The sequence below is a fragment of the Candoia aspera genome, chromosome 1 (assembly GCF_035149785.1).
Source record: "Candoia aspera isolate rCanAsp1 chromosome 1, rCanAsp1.hap2, whole genome shotgun sequence".
Lineage (NCBI taxonomy): Eukaryota > Metazoa > Chordata > Lepidosauria > Squamata > Boidae > Candoia > Candoia aspera.
In genome coordinates this window covers 18,717,574-18,738,223 of record NC_086153.1, presented here as the reverse complement: position 1 = coordinate 18,738,223, position 20,650 = coordinate 18,717,574, and the positions used below count along the sequence as shown (strand labels likewise).

Sequence of the window (20,650 nt, the reverse complement as noted above, 5' to 3'; positions counted from 1 at the left end):
GGCTTGCAGAGAGTATGCAGCTGAGAGAGATCTCTCAGCAAAAAGCCTATAAATATGTTTTTGTGCTTTCTGTAAATAAATTTATTTTTATAGAAATGCCTGGTGTGTGACTTTTCTGATCTCTCCTGGGCCAAATGCTTTCTAGCACTCTGCCAACAGAATACACTTGCAAGTTTTTAAGAAAGATACAAACTTGGCTGGGAAAGGGAGCGACATAACCCATAAATCAGCCACTTGTGGAATGTTATCTGTAATCAATGTTTTCTATTGTTCAACTGTCACATGTAACAATGTCTTTTATTTTCTGACGTATCGCGTATACCGAATCATTTGTTTCTGTACCCTGTAAAAAGACGTGACCCCTTTAATAAATGCCTTTTGCTTTGCCTGAATTACTTTGTGATTCGTATTTTTGGATAGGGGAAGGGGCCACCTTTGCAAAGGTAAAATTGTTTTCTCCCCCAAATTCAGGGAATAGATCTTCAGCTCCGTGCCACTTGGGATGCCTGAGTTTTTAAGGCAACACCAGTGGGGTGGTTTGAGTTTTGCTGCCTATGAATAAATGCTTATCGTTAATAATACCTTGTAGCTCTTCCAAGGTTTCACGGACCTTTTTGATCTCATCCATCCAAGTACCTTATCCTTCCCTTGTTCACTCAGGTGTACCAAGCATAGCTAATTCTTTTCTAGACCAGTGGCTCTCAAAATATGGTCTGGGGACACCTGGGGGTCTCAGAGACCCTTTCAGGAGGTCCATGAAGTCGAATAACTATTTTAAAATATCTCCATTTTAATTTCTAATACAGTAAATATAGATAGGTATAACCCACATAAACCAAAGCTCTTCGGGGTCCACAATCATATTAAAGAATGTAAAGGGGTCCTGAGACCAAAATGTTTGAGAACTGTTGTTCTAGATCACTGTCCACTTAATATGTGGCATTCTGCTTGCTGATCATCACCTTAGGAGTTATCAGCCTTTATTTGGGCCAGGATTGCTTGGTCTTTCTTGCAGTATGTGTTCCTCTCAGCAAACCTCAACTATCTACTACATAACTGGAGACATTTGTCTTCCTTCTCCCTACACCAGTGTTTCTCAACCTTGGCAACTTTAAGATGTGTGGACTTCAACTCCCAGAATTCCCCAGCCAGCCATGGGAGTTGATGTCCACACATCTTAAAGTTGCTAAGGTTGAGGAACACTGTCCTCCACTAAGATGTAGGCACTAAGATGTCTACCTCTCACAGCCACACATTGCTACTTGAAAGACTAGTTTTAATTATTCTGGTCTTCAGTGTCACTGAAATATCTTTATCCTTCATGACCTTTTCTAAGTTGCCTAAGTCCCTTTATCCCTAGGATTAATCTCTACATCTCCAGCATATTGCCCTTCTTTATCTGTTCTTGAGCCCAAGAAAACTAATCTACCACCATCACTTATTTGGCATGAAATGGAGGTTGCTAAGCATGCAGGTTGACATAACCTTTGTCTTCTTAATATTTAACATTAATTTGGATTTTTTTTTACTATTGGGAAGTCATTTTAAACTTAGTCTAAATTCCATTTTGTAAATAGTGTGTATGGGAATGACTATGGGGTAACTCTGCATTTACAAATTTATATTTCCCATTCAAAATTGTGGTCTTAACCTTTTTTTTAACTGAGCACTTGAAATTGAGCTGCTGATAATTATTTTCACTCAGTTTCCTGGGTGAACAGGAAAGTTAAGCATCTGAAGAGATGATAGCTTTAAGCAGGGGATTTATAATTTTTGCAGGCTGCAAGTGGCATCAGATTGTGGCACAGACACCAAAAATATAAACACTTTAATTTCATTTCAATATTGAATATATTAAATTTATGGGCAGATTGCTGCAAACTCACAAGATATTTGTTATGTTATCCAAATGTTTGGAGAATCTCAAGTGAAAATACAGAAATCTACAGAAAAATACAGAAATAATAAAGGCGGGATAAAAAATTAAATAAATCACAAGATTTCAATTTTTTTTTTTAAAAAACCATTTAGTTGTGAGGTTTTGAGGGTATTACTTATGTTATGAGAGTATTATCAGTGTTGTGATGCCCACAGATACCACCATTGCTGACTCCTGACTTAAGTATTTGCAGCGTCTTCCTTGACATTGACAAGCAGAGATAGAAAGCAAGGAAACTACCCTATGGTAACCAATATGACACGGTATTGAAGTTTTCAGTTAAGAGACTCTCAAGGGGGCTGCAGAACAAGTGCATTAGGCAATGATAAACGCTGTAGGTGTTAGGGTTAGCACCTAGCATTCAGAAAGAAAAGATGATTCCCTTCCCCTTTATAAAAACACATAGGCAACTGAAGATCCAATCCATTGCCTACCACCTGGCATAACAGAGTTTGCCAGACAGCAGAAACAAAGAGAAACACGTCAGACGACCTATCAGTAAAGACTGAAAATTCCATTTACATATAAATTGGAAAATGCCAAGGAATTTCAACTCAGCAAAATTGACTATAGGAAGGGAAACTTGAAGGTGACAGTCAAAAGGGTCAAATATTTCCATATTGCTTAGGGATTATTCAAAGCCACAATAGCAAAGCTCTGATATAATGGTCAGGTCAAGAAATACACCATGTCCAAGAGTCAATGGCATGACTAACAATGGCAAGGAAGCTATGAAAGACAGCTTCTTTCAGAAAATGAAAGCCTTGACCGAATGAAGAGAAGAGTAAGACATGACGCTTGGATAGAATTGTAACGAGATAATGGAAGATAATGGACTGATCTTGGGCTAGTCACTCACTCTCAGCCCAACTTACCTCACAAGGTTGTTGTTGTGGGGAACATAGGAGGAAGAAGAAGTATTAGGTATGTTCACTGCCTTGAGTAATTTATAAAAATAATAAAGGCGGAGCAGAAAATAAATAAATAAATAAATAAATAAATAAGATGCCAAAAAATTTTTTGTAAAGCATACTGGTAGCAACATAATAAAATAATTAAATATATCAGATACTAGACACTGACTGAGAACGCAGTTGGACAATTGGATGATAAGTGAAGTAAGGAAAGGCATGAGAAACTACAGTCTTTACATCAGCCTTCATGAAATAAATATTGGACTTTTGCCTTTATTGTAGAAAAATTAGGATAGATACTAATGCCAGCATTAATATTTTAATATTTAATATTCCACAAAACGAGCTTGTGGCCATGAGGTAAATACAAATGACAACATGAAGTTGTACATCTTACTGACAAATTAGAAACAGTTGGTCCAAACTGCATCCATCTGAGAATTCTAAATTTAATTGAGAAAGTATTGGGTTTTCCACCAGAAATAAAAGCTGAAGAAATAACTTCGTCCCAACAATTTGTCACATTTGGAATTTTGAGAGTACGTTTTAGGTCTTAACCCAAAATGGCTGCCACAGGAGATATGACCATTTATCACAAGGTAAAGTGATGATGTTCCCGTAAGTAGAAATGTGCAGCTATTCAGATCCAGAGGTGCTTCACAGGGTGCATGGGCATGCCCACTGGACCTGTCAGGGCCTCCTTATTGATGCATCTTTTCCTGGGCTTGCCCAAAGTTGCATGGTCCCAGGAACATACATATCTGAATTAAGGACTTGGCAACAGAATACAACTTTGAGGCCTATGCCCTCTCTGAAGCATGGATCCAAGCAGCTGCACATTTATACCCTTTTTTTCTGGGTATACAGTGCACTTTGGAAAAAAAAAGTAGGCTGCTGCAGTGACTGGCCATTCTTATTTATTTGGCTTAGATACTGTCCGACTCCAGATTGACTCTTGTTTTTCTAAGTATACCTCCTACTTTTTCCCACAACAACCAGTTTTAAAGATAGGTAGAATAGATGTTTGGTTCATGATAAGAAAAGGATTTACTAGAACTCTGCTGAGAAGTCAGTATCCCAAACATTTGATCTGCTACCTTCTATATTAAAAGCATGCATTTACCACTGAGCTCCAGTTTTCTCCTAGTCCACAAACCTTTCTTAATAATGTGATTCTCTAAACCAAAGATGGGAAATCTAAGACTTGGTTTAGTGAAATGTAGCCCTCAGTAGTAGTAGTAGTATTTTTATGTTTCAGGCACCTATAACTAGGGATGATTAATACTGTCTTTATTAAGAAATAAATACAATAACACACTCCAATCCAATTTAATACCACAATTAAATTAAAAAACCTCAATATCCTGAATGGCCCATAACATTTAAAGCCATAATTAGAATCCTATCTAAATAACAGTAACATTCCACATGTAATTTACACTTAAATCAGTTTCACAGAGTCTCATAAAAGAATTACTTTTAGTACTTTTTAAAAATTTGGATAATTTAGATTCAAGATGAACTGATAGCTGATTTGAGACTGGTGCTAGAATTACCAGAAAAAACTTTCAACCATGTTGTGGCTACTGTAATCAGGGAAGATACCAGTGAACCCTGGCTAGCCACTTGAGTCAGGTATAACAAGCACATGGTGTACTTGTACTCAAATTTTCCAAATAATCAACTAATACTTGTACTCAAATCAGTCAACACCAGCAGCTTAAACTGTACCTTTTGTGAACCCTTAATCAATATACGGACTGGTGATCAAGGGATAGAGATGCTTGAATCCCTTTTCATGGCTTCTGGAACTCCCGAAAACTGGCAACACAGGCTTCCACCATTTTGAGATGGGGAACACATGCAAATTGATGTGCCTATTTTAGTGTAAGCCCTTGAACAGACTATCAGAAAGCTCTAATATTCCAACCTCTACTCCCACCCCATGATCTTGCTCACACGTGATACAGACTCACACTTTGCATTTCCCAGCCCTCCAAAAATTGTAAATATGGCCTGGGCCAACAAGTTTGCCCACCATTGCTCTAGATGTTGTTGGATCACTACCCTCATTATGCCAGGCCACTGGCTATGCTTGCTGGTGCCAATGGGTATTGGAATCACTGATAACTTAACGGCCAAACTTTTCCATTCATTATTACTCTTTGCCCTGCCCTTTGACATGAAACTGCCCAGAGTTGCTTGTGAGATGGGTGGTGCAGAAATATGAAAAATAAATTTAACTAGAAAAAGAAAGGATTAAATCTGGGATCTTCTGTAGGCAAAACAGATGGATTATTCCTAAATTGCAATTCCTTTTCAGTCTTAAGTAATCTTCCAATATTAATTTGGACTGTGATATTGTGAATAAACTATTTTTCAAAGTTTTGTAACAATAGCAACAGATAACAAAAATGAAAAAAAATATACAATAATGCAAAGAGTGGAACAGAAGTGCCCAGAATTGGTGTTATTGAGAAGAAATGGCTTCCAAGTGATACAAGAGGGAACTGAAGTGGAAGGAGACTCTGGAACACAGCAGCATACCCTGAAAAGAGCTTCTTCAACTACAGAGCAGCTGCAGTCAGAGATCGTGAGAAAAGATGCTCAGCAGCTGACCATTTCTGGAACCTGAAAAAAACCAAAAGGTGCCTTGAATCTGCAGCCCAACTAACTACCTTGCCCAGCTTTGGCAGCAATAGAGCTGTGGAAGCAAAGTCCATTGCTTTGGTGAAAGACACTTAAAAGGTGTTTGTGGAGCCACTGAGGGTACCCATTCAAGGCAGAATGGAATTATTCTTTGTGCAGTTAAATTGTTACTAGGCTGTATCTATAGAACCAAAAGCAGCAGGGATGGGAAGACTACAGCAGGGGAAGGCAACTTTTTCTTGGCTTGTAGAGCCAGAGGTCATGTCTGCAGAGGGCATTTTACTTCTAGATGTGAAAACATGGGAATCAGACTGATTCATTATTAGGCAGGATCCCTATGTATTTACTTGGGAAAGCATTCTAGTCTTGAACAACCAAGGAAGGGAGCTCTTCCGATTAAAAATGTGTTATTGTATGAAGGACTCCTGAACCCTGATTGCACCAGTACTGTAATCTTCAAGGGAAGTTTTAGACTATCTTCTTTTAACTGGATGGTCTCACAATGAGATGCGCAATGAAGACATCTCCAGAACTGTACTAGGAAAAGCTTAACAGTACTAATGTATTCTGTAAAATACTGAAGGACACATGTATTTATTTCTCTAAGGACTTTCTTATTACAGCTTCCTAATTTCACCAGGAAGCTGCCTGCAAGAGAGCTAGGACAGACTGGACCCCACCTGGAGAAGGAAGAACACTCTACATCAAGATTTCTCAACCTGGGCCACTTTAAGATGTGTGGACTGCAACTCCCAGAATTCCCCAGCCAGCAATATGTCAATAAAGATTCTCAGTCATCCAGGGGGAATTGTCTGTAGGTTGAGTCACAGCAACTAGATTGCTTTCTTTTTGGTAGAAACGTTTCACTACTTGTCCAAGCAGCTTCTTCAGTCTGAAGTGACTGAAGACTGAAGAAAACTGAAGAAGCTGCTTGGACAAACAGCGAAACATTTCTACCAAAAAGAAAGAAATCCAGTTGCCGTGACTCAACCTACAGACAATTCCCCCTGGATGACTGAGAATCTTTATTGACATATCACTGGCTGGGGAATTCTGGGAGTTGCAGTCCACACATCTTAAAGTGGCCCAGGTTGAGAAACCCAGGTCTACACGGAAAATCCTTTAAGATTGAGGGGAAATGTATTGCCACTCAACTTAAAGGAAAAGTAGAAAGCTTAACTAAAGCAAAAAACGTATTTTCAGGAAGGTATTGTTCCAGAGAGATCAGAAGTATGATACTGGGGAAGAGGAGAACAACAAGAACTCGGGCAACAGGTCTATTATTACAAATACAGTCGAAGCCCCCTTATTGCCTGGAGATGGGAGGGGAGAGCAAACCATACAAAGGCCCAGGGAGGGGGGCAGCCTTATTTCCATCCTGACTGACGATCAGCCGTGCAACCTGGGGAGGATGGGCGCTGTAGCTTATCTCATCTGAAGGGCATCCAGGTCGGGAAAGGCTCGGAGGGCGGGACGATGCTTGTTTGACCCCGCCAGCAAAGCCCCGCACCTTAGCGGCGGCTCCTGCGCTTTTCCTGGGCTGCAGTGGGGCAGATCTAGGCCCGCTCCCCGGGCGCTGCTGGCGGCGACGTTTAGCCAAGCTAGCGCGGATCTTGGCGGTGATCTTCCGTTCGTGGCCGGCCGGCACGCGCCAATTGGTGCGCTGTTCCCTGGAGCGGCGGCTGCGGCCCTTCCCGCCAGAGCCGGGGCCCCGCGGGCCAGCGCGCCACGCCCGCTCCCGCAGCCGCTCCACGCGCTCCTCCTCCCACTCAGAGTCCTCTGACCCAGAAGAGGGCGCCGCTACCAACGCGGCCTTCGAGCGGCTCCGCCCTCGCCGCATGGCAGTGCCAGCCTCGCCTTCCGCCCCGAAATGTTCTCTCTCCCGCTTCTGTCGTGCCATTGGCTGCTGCCGAGGCGGGTCCTCCCCGCCTGCGTCACAGAGGCGGAACTTGACGGCCACGCCCTTTATCTCCTCACGCGCTCGGGGTTGCCGTGGTAACGCAGGTCTGAGATTACAAACTGGAAGGTCTGCATACCTATCACCTACAGTGTAAAGAAGATGACAATGGTTATGATCGGTGCTGTTAATTTCAGTCAATGTTTTAACTATCGTTACAGTTCGGATGTTCATTCTATATGGGGAGTCATTAATTACAAATTAGAAAGGAATGCACTTTTAAATTTGAAAATCGAAAGCTTTCAGGTAAATATTGAAAAAAAGTCTGTGCTGCTCCATGAACAAAAAACAAAAATAGCCATGGCCATTCTGCTTTATATGCAACATTATTTTGGAATTGTTTACAAAATATAAAATATGCAAACCCCCCCATACCAGTAAATTTACAGACCAAGATAGGGCGAAAGGAACACAAAAACAGAACAAAACCATTCAGAGAAGGCTTTGGTGAATTTTTTTTAGTAAGTGCCCTGGTCATTATCAGCAGAATCATCTTTGCTTGGCACAAAAAAGGCCGTGTTCAAGTGCTAGTAATGTCACAAATTTTATCTCCATATGTTTCATCATCAGCTGACAAGATAGCATCCCCTGCATAAAGCACATAGAACAATTATACAGTTAAAAAAGAATAACAGACTGCAGTGGATCCCACTAGAATCTCTGTTTCTTTGAGCAGAAGTGAGACTTCACATGAAATAAGACCATAAGAACAGCCTCGCTGGATCCCATCAAGGCCTTTCCTAGACCAGCACTTTGTATGTCGCAGCCGCTAGCCACATGTCTCTGCAGGAGAAGAGAGATACCCTTTCTGCCACTGCTCCCCTGCAACTAATATTTGGAGGTATGCTACCCCTGACCCAGAAATAACATTGAGTCTTAAACGCTTGAGAGACTGGTCCTCTGTGAATTTGTCTGATCACCTTTAAAGTTGTCCAAATTAGTGGTCATCACCATGCCATCACCAATTAACCATGAATTCCACAGGATAATTATGTGCTGTGTTAAATACTTTTCCAGTCAGCTTTATTGGGTAATTCTTGCCTCTAGTGTCTGAAGAGAGGGAGCAAAACTCCCTGTCCGCTTTCCCCATGGCATGCATGATTTTATACTGGCAGGAGCACAGGAGAGAATTTGAAAGAGGGCAATCAACTGCTTTATATGGCTTCATTCTAGAATGCAGTAAAGATTCTTATCTAGTTGTGCGGTGTCATATATCTGAGAACCTCTAGCTGAGTTCAAACCTAGCTGCTAACCTGCACCATGCTGAGTGTCTGGAAATTTCTCTCAAGGTTTTGCTAGGGAGGCTGACAGGTTCCACTTCCAAAATGTGTCAAAACTGACTGGCATAGTCCCATTACTGTTAGCAGAGAATGCTATCTGTGGCTTGGATTCAACCACATATCCAACAATTTTTCTTTCATCAAATTACAGAATGTAAAGATTGGACCTTGAAATAATCAAGAGACCTTAACATTTAGCCCAACATTGCAGTCACTGAAGGAATCTTCTACTACAGTATTCCTAACAGATGGCCATCCAACTGCTGTTTGAAAACCTCTAGCAAATACCTCCCAAGGCAGTGTGTACCATTGTTGATTTTTTTCTGATGACCAACCAAAATCTACTTCCTTATTGTTTAAACCGACTGTTTCTTGTCTCAGAACAAGTCTGCCCCATCTTCTACATAGAGTCCCTTCAGCTATCATGCTGATTATAAGCAGTTATCATGTCAGTACAGTAGTCTTCTTTTCTCCAGGCTAAACATTTTCAACACCTTCAACTGTTTCTCAAGATTTCTTTTCCTTCTAGGCCCCTTATTATCTTGGTTCCCCTCCTCTGGCAATGATTTAATTCATCAATGCCTTTCTAAAACTCAGTGCCCTAAACTGGATGCAATATTGTAGGTGCAATCTGACTGCTGCAGAATAGAAAGGACTAATGACTTCTCTTGAATGTTTGCTGATGCAGCCTAGGACTGTATTCGCATCTTTGTAGCTACATTACACTGCTAGCTCATATTCAGCTTATGATCCACAAGACATTCAGATCTTTTTTTTGTGTATTGCTGCCTAACATGGTCCTCTCCTGAACCCACATCCTATACCATTTTTTATTTTCTCCACTCAGATGTAGGGCTTTGCATTTGTTCTGTTGAAGTTCAGCTTGCTTTTTTTGCCCAGTGTTCCAGCTTATCAAGAACCTCCTGAATCTTGATACTGTCCTCCAAGATGTTTGCTGTTTCTCCCATTGTCATAAATACCTTGAACAGCACCAGGCCAAGAATGGAGCCATGCAGTATTCCAAAACACTTCCCTCCAGGTTCATAAAAACCCACTAGTGTACACTCATTAGACATAACGGTTCTATGTAAGATGGCCTACATTATGCCATCTTCTCTACTAGACTTTCACAGATTTTGTAAAATAGTTTGCTGAAATCAAGGTATGCTATGTCCATTGTCAGCTAAAATGGTCACTTTATCAAACAAGAATATCAGGGAGGTTTGGTGTGATTGATTCTTGATAAACCCATGTTGGCTTATGCCAAACAATGCATTCTTTTCAATATGCTCACAAACTGCTTAATAATTTGTTCCAATATTTTTGCCCAGCATCAGTGTCAAACTGACAGGTCTGTAGTTACCTGGTTCCTCTTTTCTAGTTTTGTTTAAAGATAAGAACATTTGTTCTTCTCTAATCTTCTGGTACTATGTTTTCTCAATGATCGGAGAAAGAAGCTGTGAGGTGACATCTGCAAGTTCCTTCAAGACTATAAGATGCAACTGATTTGGTCTTGACTTAAACTTATTAATGGTCATTAAGTGCTACTTAACCTTTTCTTTACTTATTTTGAGTTGCCACTCCTTCCTTTTGTCAATGATCCTTCTTATTTAAATGTTGTTTATCTTACTAAAAAGCTGTATGTGACAGCCTTGTTGATCAAAGCCATATTGGGCAGCAGTATCTGTGAGCCCATCTAATGATGGCCATTATGTATGGCAGAATACAGCTTAGAATGCAAGAGGTGTATATGGCATAGAGCATGAATGAATGAAATTAAATAAAGAGAAATGGACCTACAGTATGTGTTTGTGGAACTGAAGATGGCCTGATCTTGTGAAGTAGATTGATGAACACATGCCTGTTTATTGTGGTCCGATGATGTCCAACTTATCATTTGCCAAGGACATGGCATCACAGTGAAGCCTCCAACTTGTAGGAAGCCTGCTGCTGAGGCACACTGAAGTCAGTCAAAGGTGTTCCAGCATGAAAATTGTATGACAAAAGCCCTCCCTTGCAGACATTCTCCTATGCATGGAGTTGTTCTGTTTGGAGGTCAGAGATCTACTGGGCTCCAGTTGGCCAGTGCAGAAGTCCCCCCTCCTCTCCAGCCAGTGGGCACTATGCCTCTATGGCTAGTTTTACTGGAGGAACTAGACACCTTACTAGTGCAGCCCATTTCTTATTTTCTGTTGTGGTTCAGTCATGGGTATATCATGAATCTTCCATGAGATTAATATTCCCATAAGTACACAAATGGGTTGCGTGTATCATGGGGGTACCCCCATTCTCTTAGTACTCCCCCTTTTTCTGTCCTCTGTGAAGCCTGCAGAGGCTCAGCACAGCAGGATAGCCAAGAGTTGTGGCCACTTGAAAACTAGCCCTCCAAAGCAATTCTGGCTGAAATTGACTAGCCTGCTGGTCATGCTTACCAAATGTACTAAGCTGGGGTGGATTACTTGTTCTTCCTGGCTTAGTGGATGTCCCAAAAAGAGATCCAGCATTTCAGGGAGCTGCAGTGGCTTACTACCTTTCTGCATACCCATCCCACCTGACTTCCCCCTCCTAGATAAAGAACTGTATATACAGTATGTATGCATACATTGATGTGTTATATGAGAGAGATTGCTGTGGATGTGAGGAAGAGCTTGCAATCTATTGCTGCATGGCCAAATTTTGAGGACAGTGGTAACTATTTGGGAGAATCGTGGATGTAGATATTTTGGGTTTGCTCCCAAGTAGGAGGTATCTGTTTCTGAGGCAAGCAGCAAATTTAAACCAAGTGTTTCTTCTGCATGGATTTAGTCAGTGCACAGTCCCATCTGATAAAGAACCTAATTTGGTTAGAAGGTCAACCCTCAGGACCTCTTTGCTCTATAATCTAGAGAAGCATAAATTTCTACCAAAGTAAACACTCTATAGCCACCGGGTCAAGAGAATGGAGCGTAGCAGCTAACAAATACAAGATCCTGCATTCCTTAGCTATTCCAGCCTGCAAATAAGCAGCCTTAGACTCTAGAGATCCCAAAGTCTTGAGGTATGGAAGAAAAGGGGTGGTTGGAGTGCCTTTAGTTGCTGACCCACTGTGTATTTTGATATGAAAGTGTGTCCCACTGAGTACTTTGGATTGGAATCTCAGTGGGAAAACTAAATGAAACCTCCCCTTCCCCATTACCTGGGAAACATATTGGGCTGGATGATGAATGAATGTTGGAGCTTTTGAGTAGAATTCTGAATTTAAATGCAGGAAGTTAGACTGGGTAAGGTTCATTTGATATTCCATGGCTAGAAGTTTCTAAAGAAATCTTCCAGGATTATCAGCCCATGTAAAAAGAGATGTGATCCACTCTTCTGATGGTCTGCCTTCTCACCTTGATAACATAAAAGTAATAATACCTACACGCAGCTTAAAAGCAGACCCCCCCCCCTTCAGGGCAGTGGTTGGTGGTTAGTTTTCCCATCAGTAGTTAACACTGGGTAGGAGAGGAAAGGATGGCCGGGAAACCACATACATCGATTTAATTTATTTATTTGTTATTAAATTTATATTATATTTTGCAAAGGCAGCAACACTATCAGCGTTGTTGCTAGGTTGTCATGAAAGGTAGGCTGTAGGGCAGCGGCAGGTTTTATATGGGAATACTTTTCTCCTATTCATAGCTATGTAGATGAGCCCAGAGAAAGAAAAAGGAATTAAATGCAAAACAAATATATGAACTGAATGGACAGAAAGTTGTGATTGGATAGAGCTGATGAGATCCTTAAAAGTGACATTATATATGTAAAGTACAAAAGCTGTGTGTGAATCTGTATATGAACATGATGGAAGCAAGGATGGTTTGCAAGGATGGAAAGGTTTGGAGAGAAATAGCATATAATAGTGCTGTAAATCAGATCTACTGTGGTAAGATTTCCTTTTCTTTTAATTTCATTTGCTTACAACTTTCACTGCTCTTTGCCTTCTGTATAATGTTACTTGCCCTGAAGAATAGCTTGATGAATACATATGTATCTTTTTCCTGGTTAGTTATAGACAACTAAGGCCTCATCAAGTTAGAGGGTTTGCCCCAAAGGTTATTATTTTATGCTTACTTAAATTGAACTGCATTTGCCATTTGGTTGACTCAATTTAAAGAGATCCTTGTGAACTTTTCACAATCATTTATGATTTTTGCCAACCCAAATAGTCCGGTATCATCCACAAACTTGGCCAGCTGTCTGCTTACCCTTTGTAGTAAACACAAAGGCAAGCCCCCACCTCACCTTCACTGATGCCTAGATATGTCCTACTTTCAATTCACATTCACTCATCTCAGGCATGGAGTTCACATCTGCATGAGGGACAGTTGCATACTCAGGTTACATAAAAGAGTTATCAAAATCTCTCCCTTTCTGCAAGACAGGATAGGTTTTTATCTTTGAAAATACTGCAAGAGAACTCTGAGAGAAAAGGAGCAAGCTACTGTATTAATTTCTTTAGACTATTTATCCTGCCTTTATTATTTTTATAAATAACTCAAGACAGGGAACATACTTAATATGCCTTCCTCCTCCTATTCTCCCCACAGTAACAACCATGAGAGGTGAGTTGGGCTGAGAGAGGGACTGGCTCAAGGTCACCCAGCAGGCTTTCAGGCCTAAGGCGGGACTAGAACTCTCATACCACGCCTGATTGGCTCTTGGGCTGAGAGAGAGGGACTGGCTCAAGGTCACCCAGCAGGCTTTCAGGCCTAAGGCGGGACTAGAACTCTCATGCCACGCCTGATTGGCTCTTGGGCTGAGAGAGAGGGACTGGCCCAAGGTCACCCAGCAGGCTTTCAGGCCTAAGGCGGGACTAGAGCTCAGTCTCCTGGTTTCTAGCCTAGTGCCTTAACCTTTGGAGTGAATGTTATACATGTGACCAAAGTTAAAAAGGAAAATCTATACTCTGTTTTCCTTTTTTCTAAAAAATTTGAATCTATTTATCACTTGTGAGTATGGCTTATCTCCCTGCTCTGGAGGGGATAATTTTGTTAGTGCCATGCCTCAGGGCTTCTGGACCATGAAGCCATACTATATAACGTATTTTCCTTTTATCATTTTCCCTCCTTTTACTTGTCAGTAAGACACACAGATGGTGGGAGGCCCCTCTCTCCTACACAACTGTTAGAGGGAGGGCACTAAAGACATACAGGTAGTCAACAACCATTCATTTAGTGACAGTTCAGACTTATGATGGTGTTAGAAAAACTGACTTGCAAGCAGTCCTCACACTTACTACTGTTGTAGCATTCCCCCACAGTCACATGATCATGATTTGGGTACTTGGCAACCAGTTTGCATTTATGATGGTTGCAGCGTTGCGTAGTCACAATTTTTGACCTTCCCGGCTGGCTTCTGGCAAGCAAAATCAATAGGAAACTATCAGTAATTCGCTTACTGACCACTGCAAAAAAAAAATCAGGTCAGATTTTCTTAATGACCACTTTGCTTAGCAATCAAAATTCTGGTCCCAATTGTGGTCATTAAGCAAGGACTACCTGTCTCTCTTGAAGGTGGTGGCAGCAGTAACTATGAAGTCGCACCCAAGGTCGGAAGCAGAGCTAGGATGGGCACTGCCAGAGCACTTCTGGGAGAGGGTGTTTGAGCTCTCCAGCGCTCACCTTAAGAGTTCGGCTCTACTGCAATGCATTTGATGGATGAATTCAGCCAGTTTATTCAATAAGCCATAGTTAAGCAGCTGAGCTATTATGTGTTGCAAGCTACTCTAGAGATTTGATCACCAAATCTTTGAAAAATTTCAACATCATAAATCACAGATTATGACAGCAAGAAACAAAACTGAACTCCAAAGGCGCAGTTTTCTGAAAGCGAGCGGGCTACACCCAACTCCTCCGTTGTTTCAAAACGCGCCGCGAAAAAATCTCGCGATGCTGTTAATTCTTAAGGGACAGGTGGGCGGGGTTGCCTCCCGCGCTCGCGGATTGATTGGTTAGCTGGTTCCGCCTCTAGGGCGACTGAAAGCGCCACGTTTTGCTCAGAACAGAGAAAAGAGGAGGAGAAACAGCCATGGCCCGGCAAGTGGCCGACGCCAGGGGAAAGTGGGTGTGGCTTTCGTCACGGCGGCGAGCCAATGATCGAGTGGTGCGCGCGCTCCGCGTTTCGGCGTGGTGTGGCGTGCCCTGAGCGCGCACGGGGGCGAGGAGTCTCCTGCCGGGTCCGCCTAAGCGAGGGCTGGGCTAAGATGGCGGCGCCCGTCCTGCTGCGAGTCTCGGTGCCGCGCTGGGAGCGGGTGGCCCGCTACGTCGTGTGCCTGGCGGGAATTGTGCTTTCGCTCTACGCCTGCCACCTGGAGCGTGAGAAGGGTCGCGACCTCCAATACCGGGCGCTCTGCGACCTCAGCGAGCGTGTCCGGTGCTCCTCTGCCATCGCCTCCAGGTCAAGCAAGCGAGAGAATACGGGTGGGGGTTGAGGCGGAGGCCGCCAGGATCCGTCTTGGGTTTGCTCTATTGGCTAGCCGTGGTCGTGCGAAAGTTGAGAGAGCGGCTGAGTGTATATAGAGTTTAGGTTACCCATCCTTTCTCCAATATGATCTTGATTCAGATGTTTTTACTCCCTCAAGTTTTTTCGGTTGTGTTTCCTCAGCCCTGAGGCTTTGACTAAAATCACCCCGCGATTGAAAACTCATTTAGTAATACAAGAATCGCAGAAGTAAGTCATTCCCAATATTAATTACTCTCCCTGAAGTCTGTCTTGTAAATAACGTTGGCCTGTCTTACAGAGCTGGTAATCACTGAGCTAAAGGGATGCAAAGAGCAGAGATTATTTTTGTGGATCATAGTTTACTTTATCAGAAGGCTGGACACTGTTTTCAGTTAACAAGAAAGGAAAGAAAAGTGAAACATTACAAAGTAATGAGGTCAAAAGGTCTAGCACTGCAAGACAAACATATTGCAGTACTGTGTAAATTGCAGCAAGAAACAGAGTGTGACCTACCAACTAGATTAATGTTATTAATATATTAATATATTAATATTAATAATATTAATGTATACAAAAAGACAATGGTTTTGACAGAACAAGTCCATTATCTATCAAACCCATTTGATGGTGACAGATCTGTGAATCTTGTTATAATTGCCATTCATTTCCTTTTCATATCTTGAGAGAGTGACTCTTTAGGGTGCTTCACATCAGGACTTTATAACTGAATTAAATGGCAATGCACCAAGAAAGCTCAGAATGTTGAATTAGGACTTTTCCGTTATTCCTACCCTGTTGAACATCGTTTCCAGGATAGGCTGCTAGGTTGATAAACTGATTTCGTAAGTATGCTTAGTGCCTGGATGCGCTTGAAGGAGAGCATGCGGTTGTGAATGAATAATGGACTGAAGCAAGAATGGAAAGAATGGGGTGAGGCTGCATTCACTAATGTGGGTGTGAACCTGAACTATTTTTATTTGGCTCTATACTGTGTAGGCTTCAAGAATCAAGAGCATTATGATAAGCTTTCATCTGGTGACGTCTACCAAGCCTCCCTGAATGGACTGAGTGGGTGGTTTGTAAAAATTAGGGAAGGGAAACATTTAGAAAAGTCAGGAAGACTGAATTCCGCAGTGCATGTAGGTGTCTAAAGTCTGAGTGTATGCTATGGCTTACAACCAGAATTTCACTTGAGTTTTGGTGTGGAAACATTTGGGGCCAAATGCTGAGTAGTGGTTTCTTGTGGAGCCAAGCATGTGTTGTGAATAGTAAAGAAGGTGCTTGTCAAATGAAGTGCATTTGTGCAGAATATATCAAAGCATCTGTTTTATTATGGATAGATAGATGCTCCTGCACCAGAAATGTTTATCACTTAACAATAAATATTTTGTGTCTTGACCTCAAGTGTTGAAAGAAGCTCAAGTTGAACATATTTTATTTATTCATTATTCAAATTTAATTACCGCCCATCTCCCCCAAAAGAGGGACTCTGGGTGGTTTACAATAAAATCATACTCCAATCAGAAATGTTAAAATCTCATAAAACTGGACCCATTACAATTATTATGAAAATGCAATAAATAAATGTAAAATCCAAGAGGGTGTAAAATTCCAAGCTGGTGGGAGGGCCTCTAGGGTGCGAGCCACCCCCAAGAATGGTTACCCACTTTCCCGCCCCAGGTGAGACGGCAGAACCAAGTCTTCAGAGCCTTCCAGAAGGTCAGGAGTGAAGGGGCCTGCCTCACCTCCGGGGGCAAGATGTTCCAGAGGGCGGGGGCCACTACAGAGAAGGCCCGTTTCCTGGACCCCGCCAGATGAAATTCTCTTACGGACGGGGTCCATAACATCCCCTCTCTGGATGATCGGGTAGGCCGGGCCGATGTAATGGGGATGAGACGGTCCCTCAGGTAACCTGGCCCCATGCCATGTAGGGCTTTAAAGGTGATAACCAACACCTTGAATTGGACCCAGAAGCAAACTGGCACCCAGTGCAGCTTGCGCAGCAAAGGTGTTATATGTGCCGACCTAGGGGCACCAAAAATGGCCCGCGTGGCTGCATTCTGGACCAGCTGAAGCTTCCGGATACTCTTCAAGGGTAGCCCCATGTACAGCGCATTGCAGTAGTCTATATGGGAGATGACCAGGTGTGAGTGACTGTTCGGAGGGCTTCCTGTTCCAGGAATGGGCGTAACTGGTGCACAACCCAAAGTTGCGCAAAGGCCCTCCAGGCCACGACTGCCACCTGCTCTTTGAGCAGGAGTCGTGAGTCCAGGAGAACCCCCAGATTACGCACTGAGTCTGTCTGGGGCAGTGTGACCTCATCCAGAACTAAAGATGACAATTTCCCAGAAGGCAAGGTGCCATCAATCCACAGCCACTCCATCTTATCATATGCTTGAGACTGTCCAACACTGTTAGATATCATTTGCTAATGTTGTTAGGTTTACTCTCAGCAATGAAATTGGTTCTCCTCAGTCAGTTTTGTTCTGCAGATATTTTCCAAAGTTCTCTATTAAAAGTTTGGATCAAAATGTTTATTTCTTGCATATCACAGCACTGACTTGTTAGTGCCTATCGTTGTGCCCATTGTTAGTGCCTATCGTTATCCTTTTTCAGGAAGTTGTCTTGCTGTTGTTCAGATGGAATGGTATTATTTTGCAAGTAGATTAGAGCTGCTGCTGTGTGTGTTCCATTGTACTGTGCACTGTTATTTGCAATGATGTAATTTTTGCAGTATTCACACACAACTACTACTCATGAATCCAGTAATGTTTCCTTGTTCTGGGAAATGGAAACAGTTCACTTTTTTCAGGACAGTGTGTGCAAAGCCTAATTTAGCATAGCGTGGAAGGGTTTTTATAGACAGCAGGTTCATAAAGCATCATAAAATCTCAAATTTTTACATGAAAAGTTTTCAGCACATTTTTGATTATTTCAATTCAAAGTAAATACCTCAACTTTACATTGTTCACATTTGTTGCCTTAAAATTGGAAAAAATATTTTTGCCACTGCTGTAAGTGCTGGATATTGTTTTTTGAAGTTCAGAAACAAGTTCTGTTCTTTTCAGGCTGCCTCGGTAATTGTTGAAAGCAGTGATTTTTTTTCTGTATTTATGTACTGTGGAAAACCTCAAGTCTAAGTAAGTTCCCTGCTGTTTGACTTACCCATTTTTTCCTCAACGTTCCTGACAGTAACAAGATACTATCTTTTCAGTTGCACTCAGAGCTAAATTGCCTAACCAGATAAGTGAGAGTCTTTGGCCCCTATTTCCTATTGGCCAACAAAGATTTCCCAATGAGACTGACCTATCTTTGCTTTTCCCCTAGAGAACCTGTGTCTGATTCTGGTTTGAGGGATTGGTATTGTTTGGATCTCACCTAATACATATCCGTTTTAATTAGTAGACTAGCTGTCTAGTAATTACAGCTAGTGAGTCCTATCACAGTTAGCTTATGACCCTTGTGACCCATATTTCGATTTGACATCCTGCTCCCACAGTTGGTTGGGGAGCAAGATGTCAAATCTAAATAAGGGTCAGTTCACAATCTGACTAACCTCAGGCTAGGGGCTAGACCAGAAAAACCAGCTAAAATGAGATGCAGTAAAGGATTGTTAATCAAATAAGATGACTACAAATACATGAGAACAGCACTAGTGAACCATATTAGCTGGAGGACTACATTCATTTTTCCACAGACCATACATCAGTAGTAAATCTGGGGAACATTTAAAGTAAGTAGAGCTAAGAAGAGCTCTTTTCTGTCTTTCATCTCCTTTTCTGCCACTGTATTTGCTTTCTTTGCATTGAGAAAAGGGAACAGTGTTCCTTTCTAAAAGCATAAATTAGTTTAAGTTTGCTCAGTGTCAGAAAGAGATTACTCTTCCGCATTGTGTGCCTGATTTGTTGATTTTCTTCTGTATTGAAAAAGAAGTTCCTTCACAGGCAACAAATTGGCAGGGCAGGACGTGATTGTTTCCTGCATCATTGGGCCTGTGTGAGACTGGATCTTGGGCAAAGAGAGAGTGGACAGGGCCTGGTTTCTACCTTTCTTTCTAGAAATTAAGTGGCATTCATGATTTTTTAGTCCTTCGTCCCTGCATCACCTCAGAAATCCTACAACAAACCTGTGGAGCACTTGCAAGACTTTCTAAGTGATGTGTAATTAAGTTTCATGTGGATGAGAACATCCAGTTCTGAGTTCCCTTGAAACTTTTTGGAATGGTCTGCAAAGACACCGTTCATTTTTAACAGAACTGCAGAAACCTCAGATGCATACAGTAAATACTTTTCATGTTTGCTGTGCTTCGAAAGAAAATTGGTGGTAAAGCCAGCGTTGCAAATCCAGAAAAGTTACTAACACAGGCTTTGTGTGTGTTTTAAGTTAGCCATTTGTAACCAAAAAAGGCAAGTATTGTACACACCATATTTCTATTTGATTGCCTAGCTTCCCATGGGTAACTGGCTATTTTCAGCTCTGAACTAAATTTGAGGTTGGTGGACTTCTGGCAACAGCAGCACTTGTGGAGTTACCTCTTCGGAGTTGGTTGTTGAATCTTGGCATCCTCTTGCATGTTGTAGTTTTTGCTAGAGAGGGCACCTTCTACAAGTATCATGTTTTCAGAAGTTGAGTAACATCTCAACATTTTACAGATACAGGAAATTTGGACATTTGTGTGTAGAAGCAGCATTTTCCAGTAGTTTTCCAGTTTAGAATTGGGAAATGTCTGTGAAATTATAAACTGGTTGAGATAGTGATGCAGTAAAGGTATGGCTTATTTAAAAAGGAGAAGTGACAAAGGGGAGCTAGCTGAAGTGCCCGTGGTTTTGGTTTGTTTGGTTCCTTGCTGTGGATATATGACAAATCAAATTGGATTTGAATTTTAAAAAGGTTTGAACTGAAGGTGGTAGAGACCAGGATCAAATAACTTAAAATTATAGCTAATGAGACTTAGGCTGGAAAACTGATCGTATGTTTTTGTATAGTCTTAATGCAATAGAAACATTCAGTCCAGTTATGCACTACTTATTTAGACATGTATTCAGTAGCTTGTGCATCCAAATATTGATAGTTTCTTGTCCAATCCTCTCTGCGAAAAGAAATTGGACGTAGGGAATTGGATAGATTTGGGCCAAAAAGGTTTTGTCTATCTCTCTGCCTCAGTAAACAACTATATGTACAGTATATCTGAAAGAAAGTCTTGTGGACTGATGCAATATCCCTAGTGTAAAGGCCAGACAGAGGAAAGGACAACACTTTCCCACTTGTCTCATTTGTCCTTACACTGCTGCCAGCCTTGTTGGTTTCTAGTCTACTTGCATGTGGATCTGTGTTGCTCTGTTTAGATATTACTAATGATCTCACTGTCCAATTAAAAAAAGCTTCCGGAGTGTTTGGATCGGAAATCCAAAAGTTGTTGCCTGCAGGCTTATGATCAGAAAGGAACAAG

General features: G+C 41.8%; 2 protein-coding genes across 3 annotated transcripts in view; one reads left to right on the top strand and one right to left on the bottom strand.

Annotated features, from left to right (window-relative positions):
* Positions 1-3,155: 3,155 nt before the first annotated feature.
* Positions 3,156-7,358, bottom strand: NUPR2 (nuclear protein 2, transcriptional regulator). The gene is made up of 2 exons (XM_063298602.1): positions 7,013-7,358; positions 3,156-5,484 (listed from the first exon to the last, which is right to left on the bottom strand). The coding sequence occupies exons 1-2, from the start codon at positions 7,340-7,342 to the stop codon at positions 5,461-5,463; spliced, it is 354 nt and encodes a 117-aa protein (XP_063154672.1). The 5' UTR covers positions 7,343-7,358; the 3' UTR covers positions 3,156-5,460.
* Positions 7,359-14,914: 7,556 nt separating this feature from the next.
* VKORC1L1 (vitamin K epoxide reductase complex subunit 1 like 1) overlaps positions 14,915-20,650 on the top strand; it is a 177,148-nt gene continuing 171,412 nt past the window's right edge. For both annotated transcript variants that reach the window (XR_010067606.1, XM_063298565.1), the window contains exon 1: positions 14,915-15,156. Coding sequence is in view for 1 of the 2 variants with exons in the window: in XM_063298565.1 (XP_063154635.1) it covers positions 14,963-15,156 (194 nt within the window). In the remaining variant the exon portion in view is untranslated. The remainder of the gene's footprint in view (positions 15,157-20,650) is intronic.

Bases quoted from the DNA above. Each gene is read 5' to 3' on its own strand.
- NUPR2 (XM_063298602.1), bottom strand. From the start codon at position 7,342: ATGCGGCGAGGGCGGAGCCGCTCGAAGGCCGCGTTGGTAGCGGCGCCC. The intron at 5,485-7,012 runs GTGCGGGGCTTT...GGTTTTTTTCAG, and splicing joins GCGCAGGAGCCGCCGCTAAG to GTTCCAGAAATGGTCAGCTG.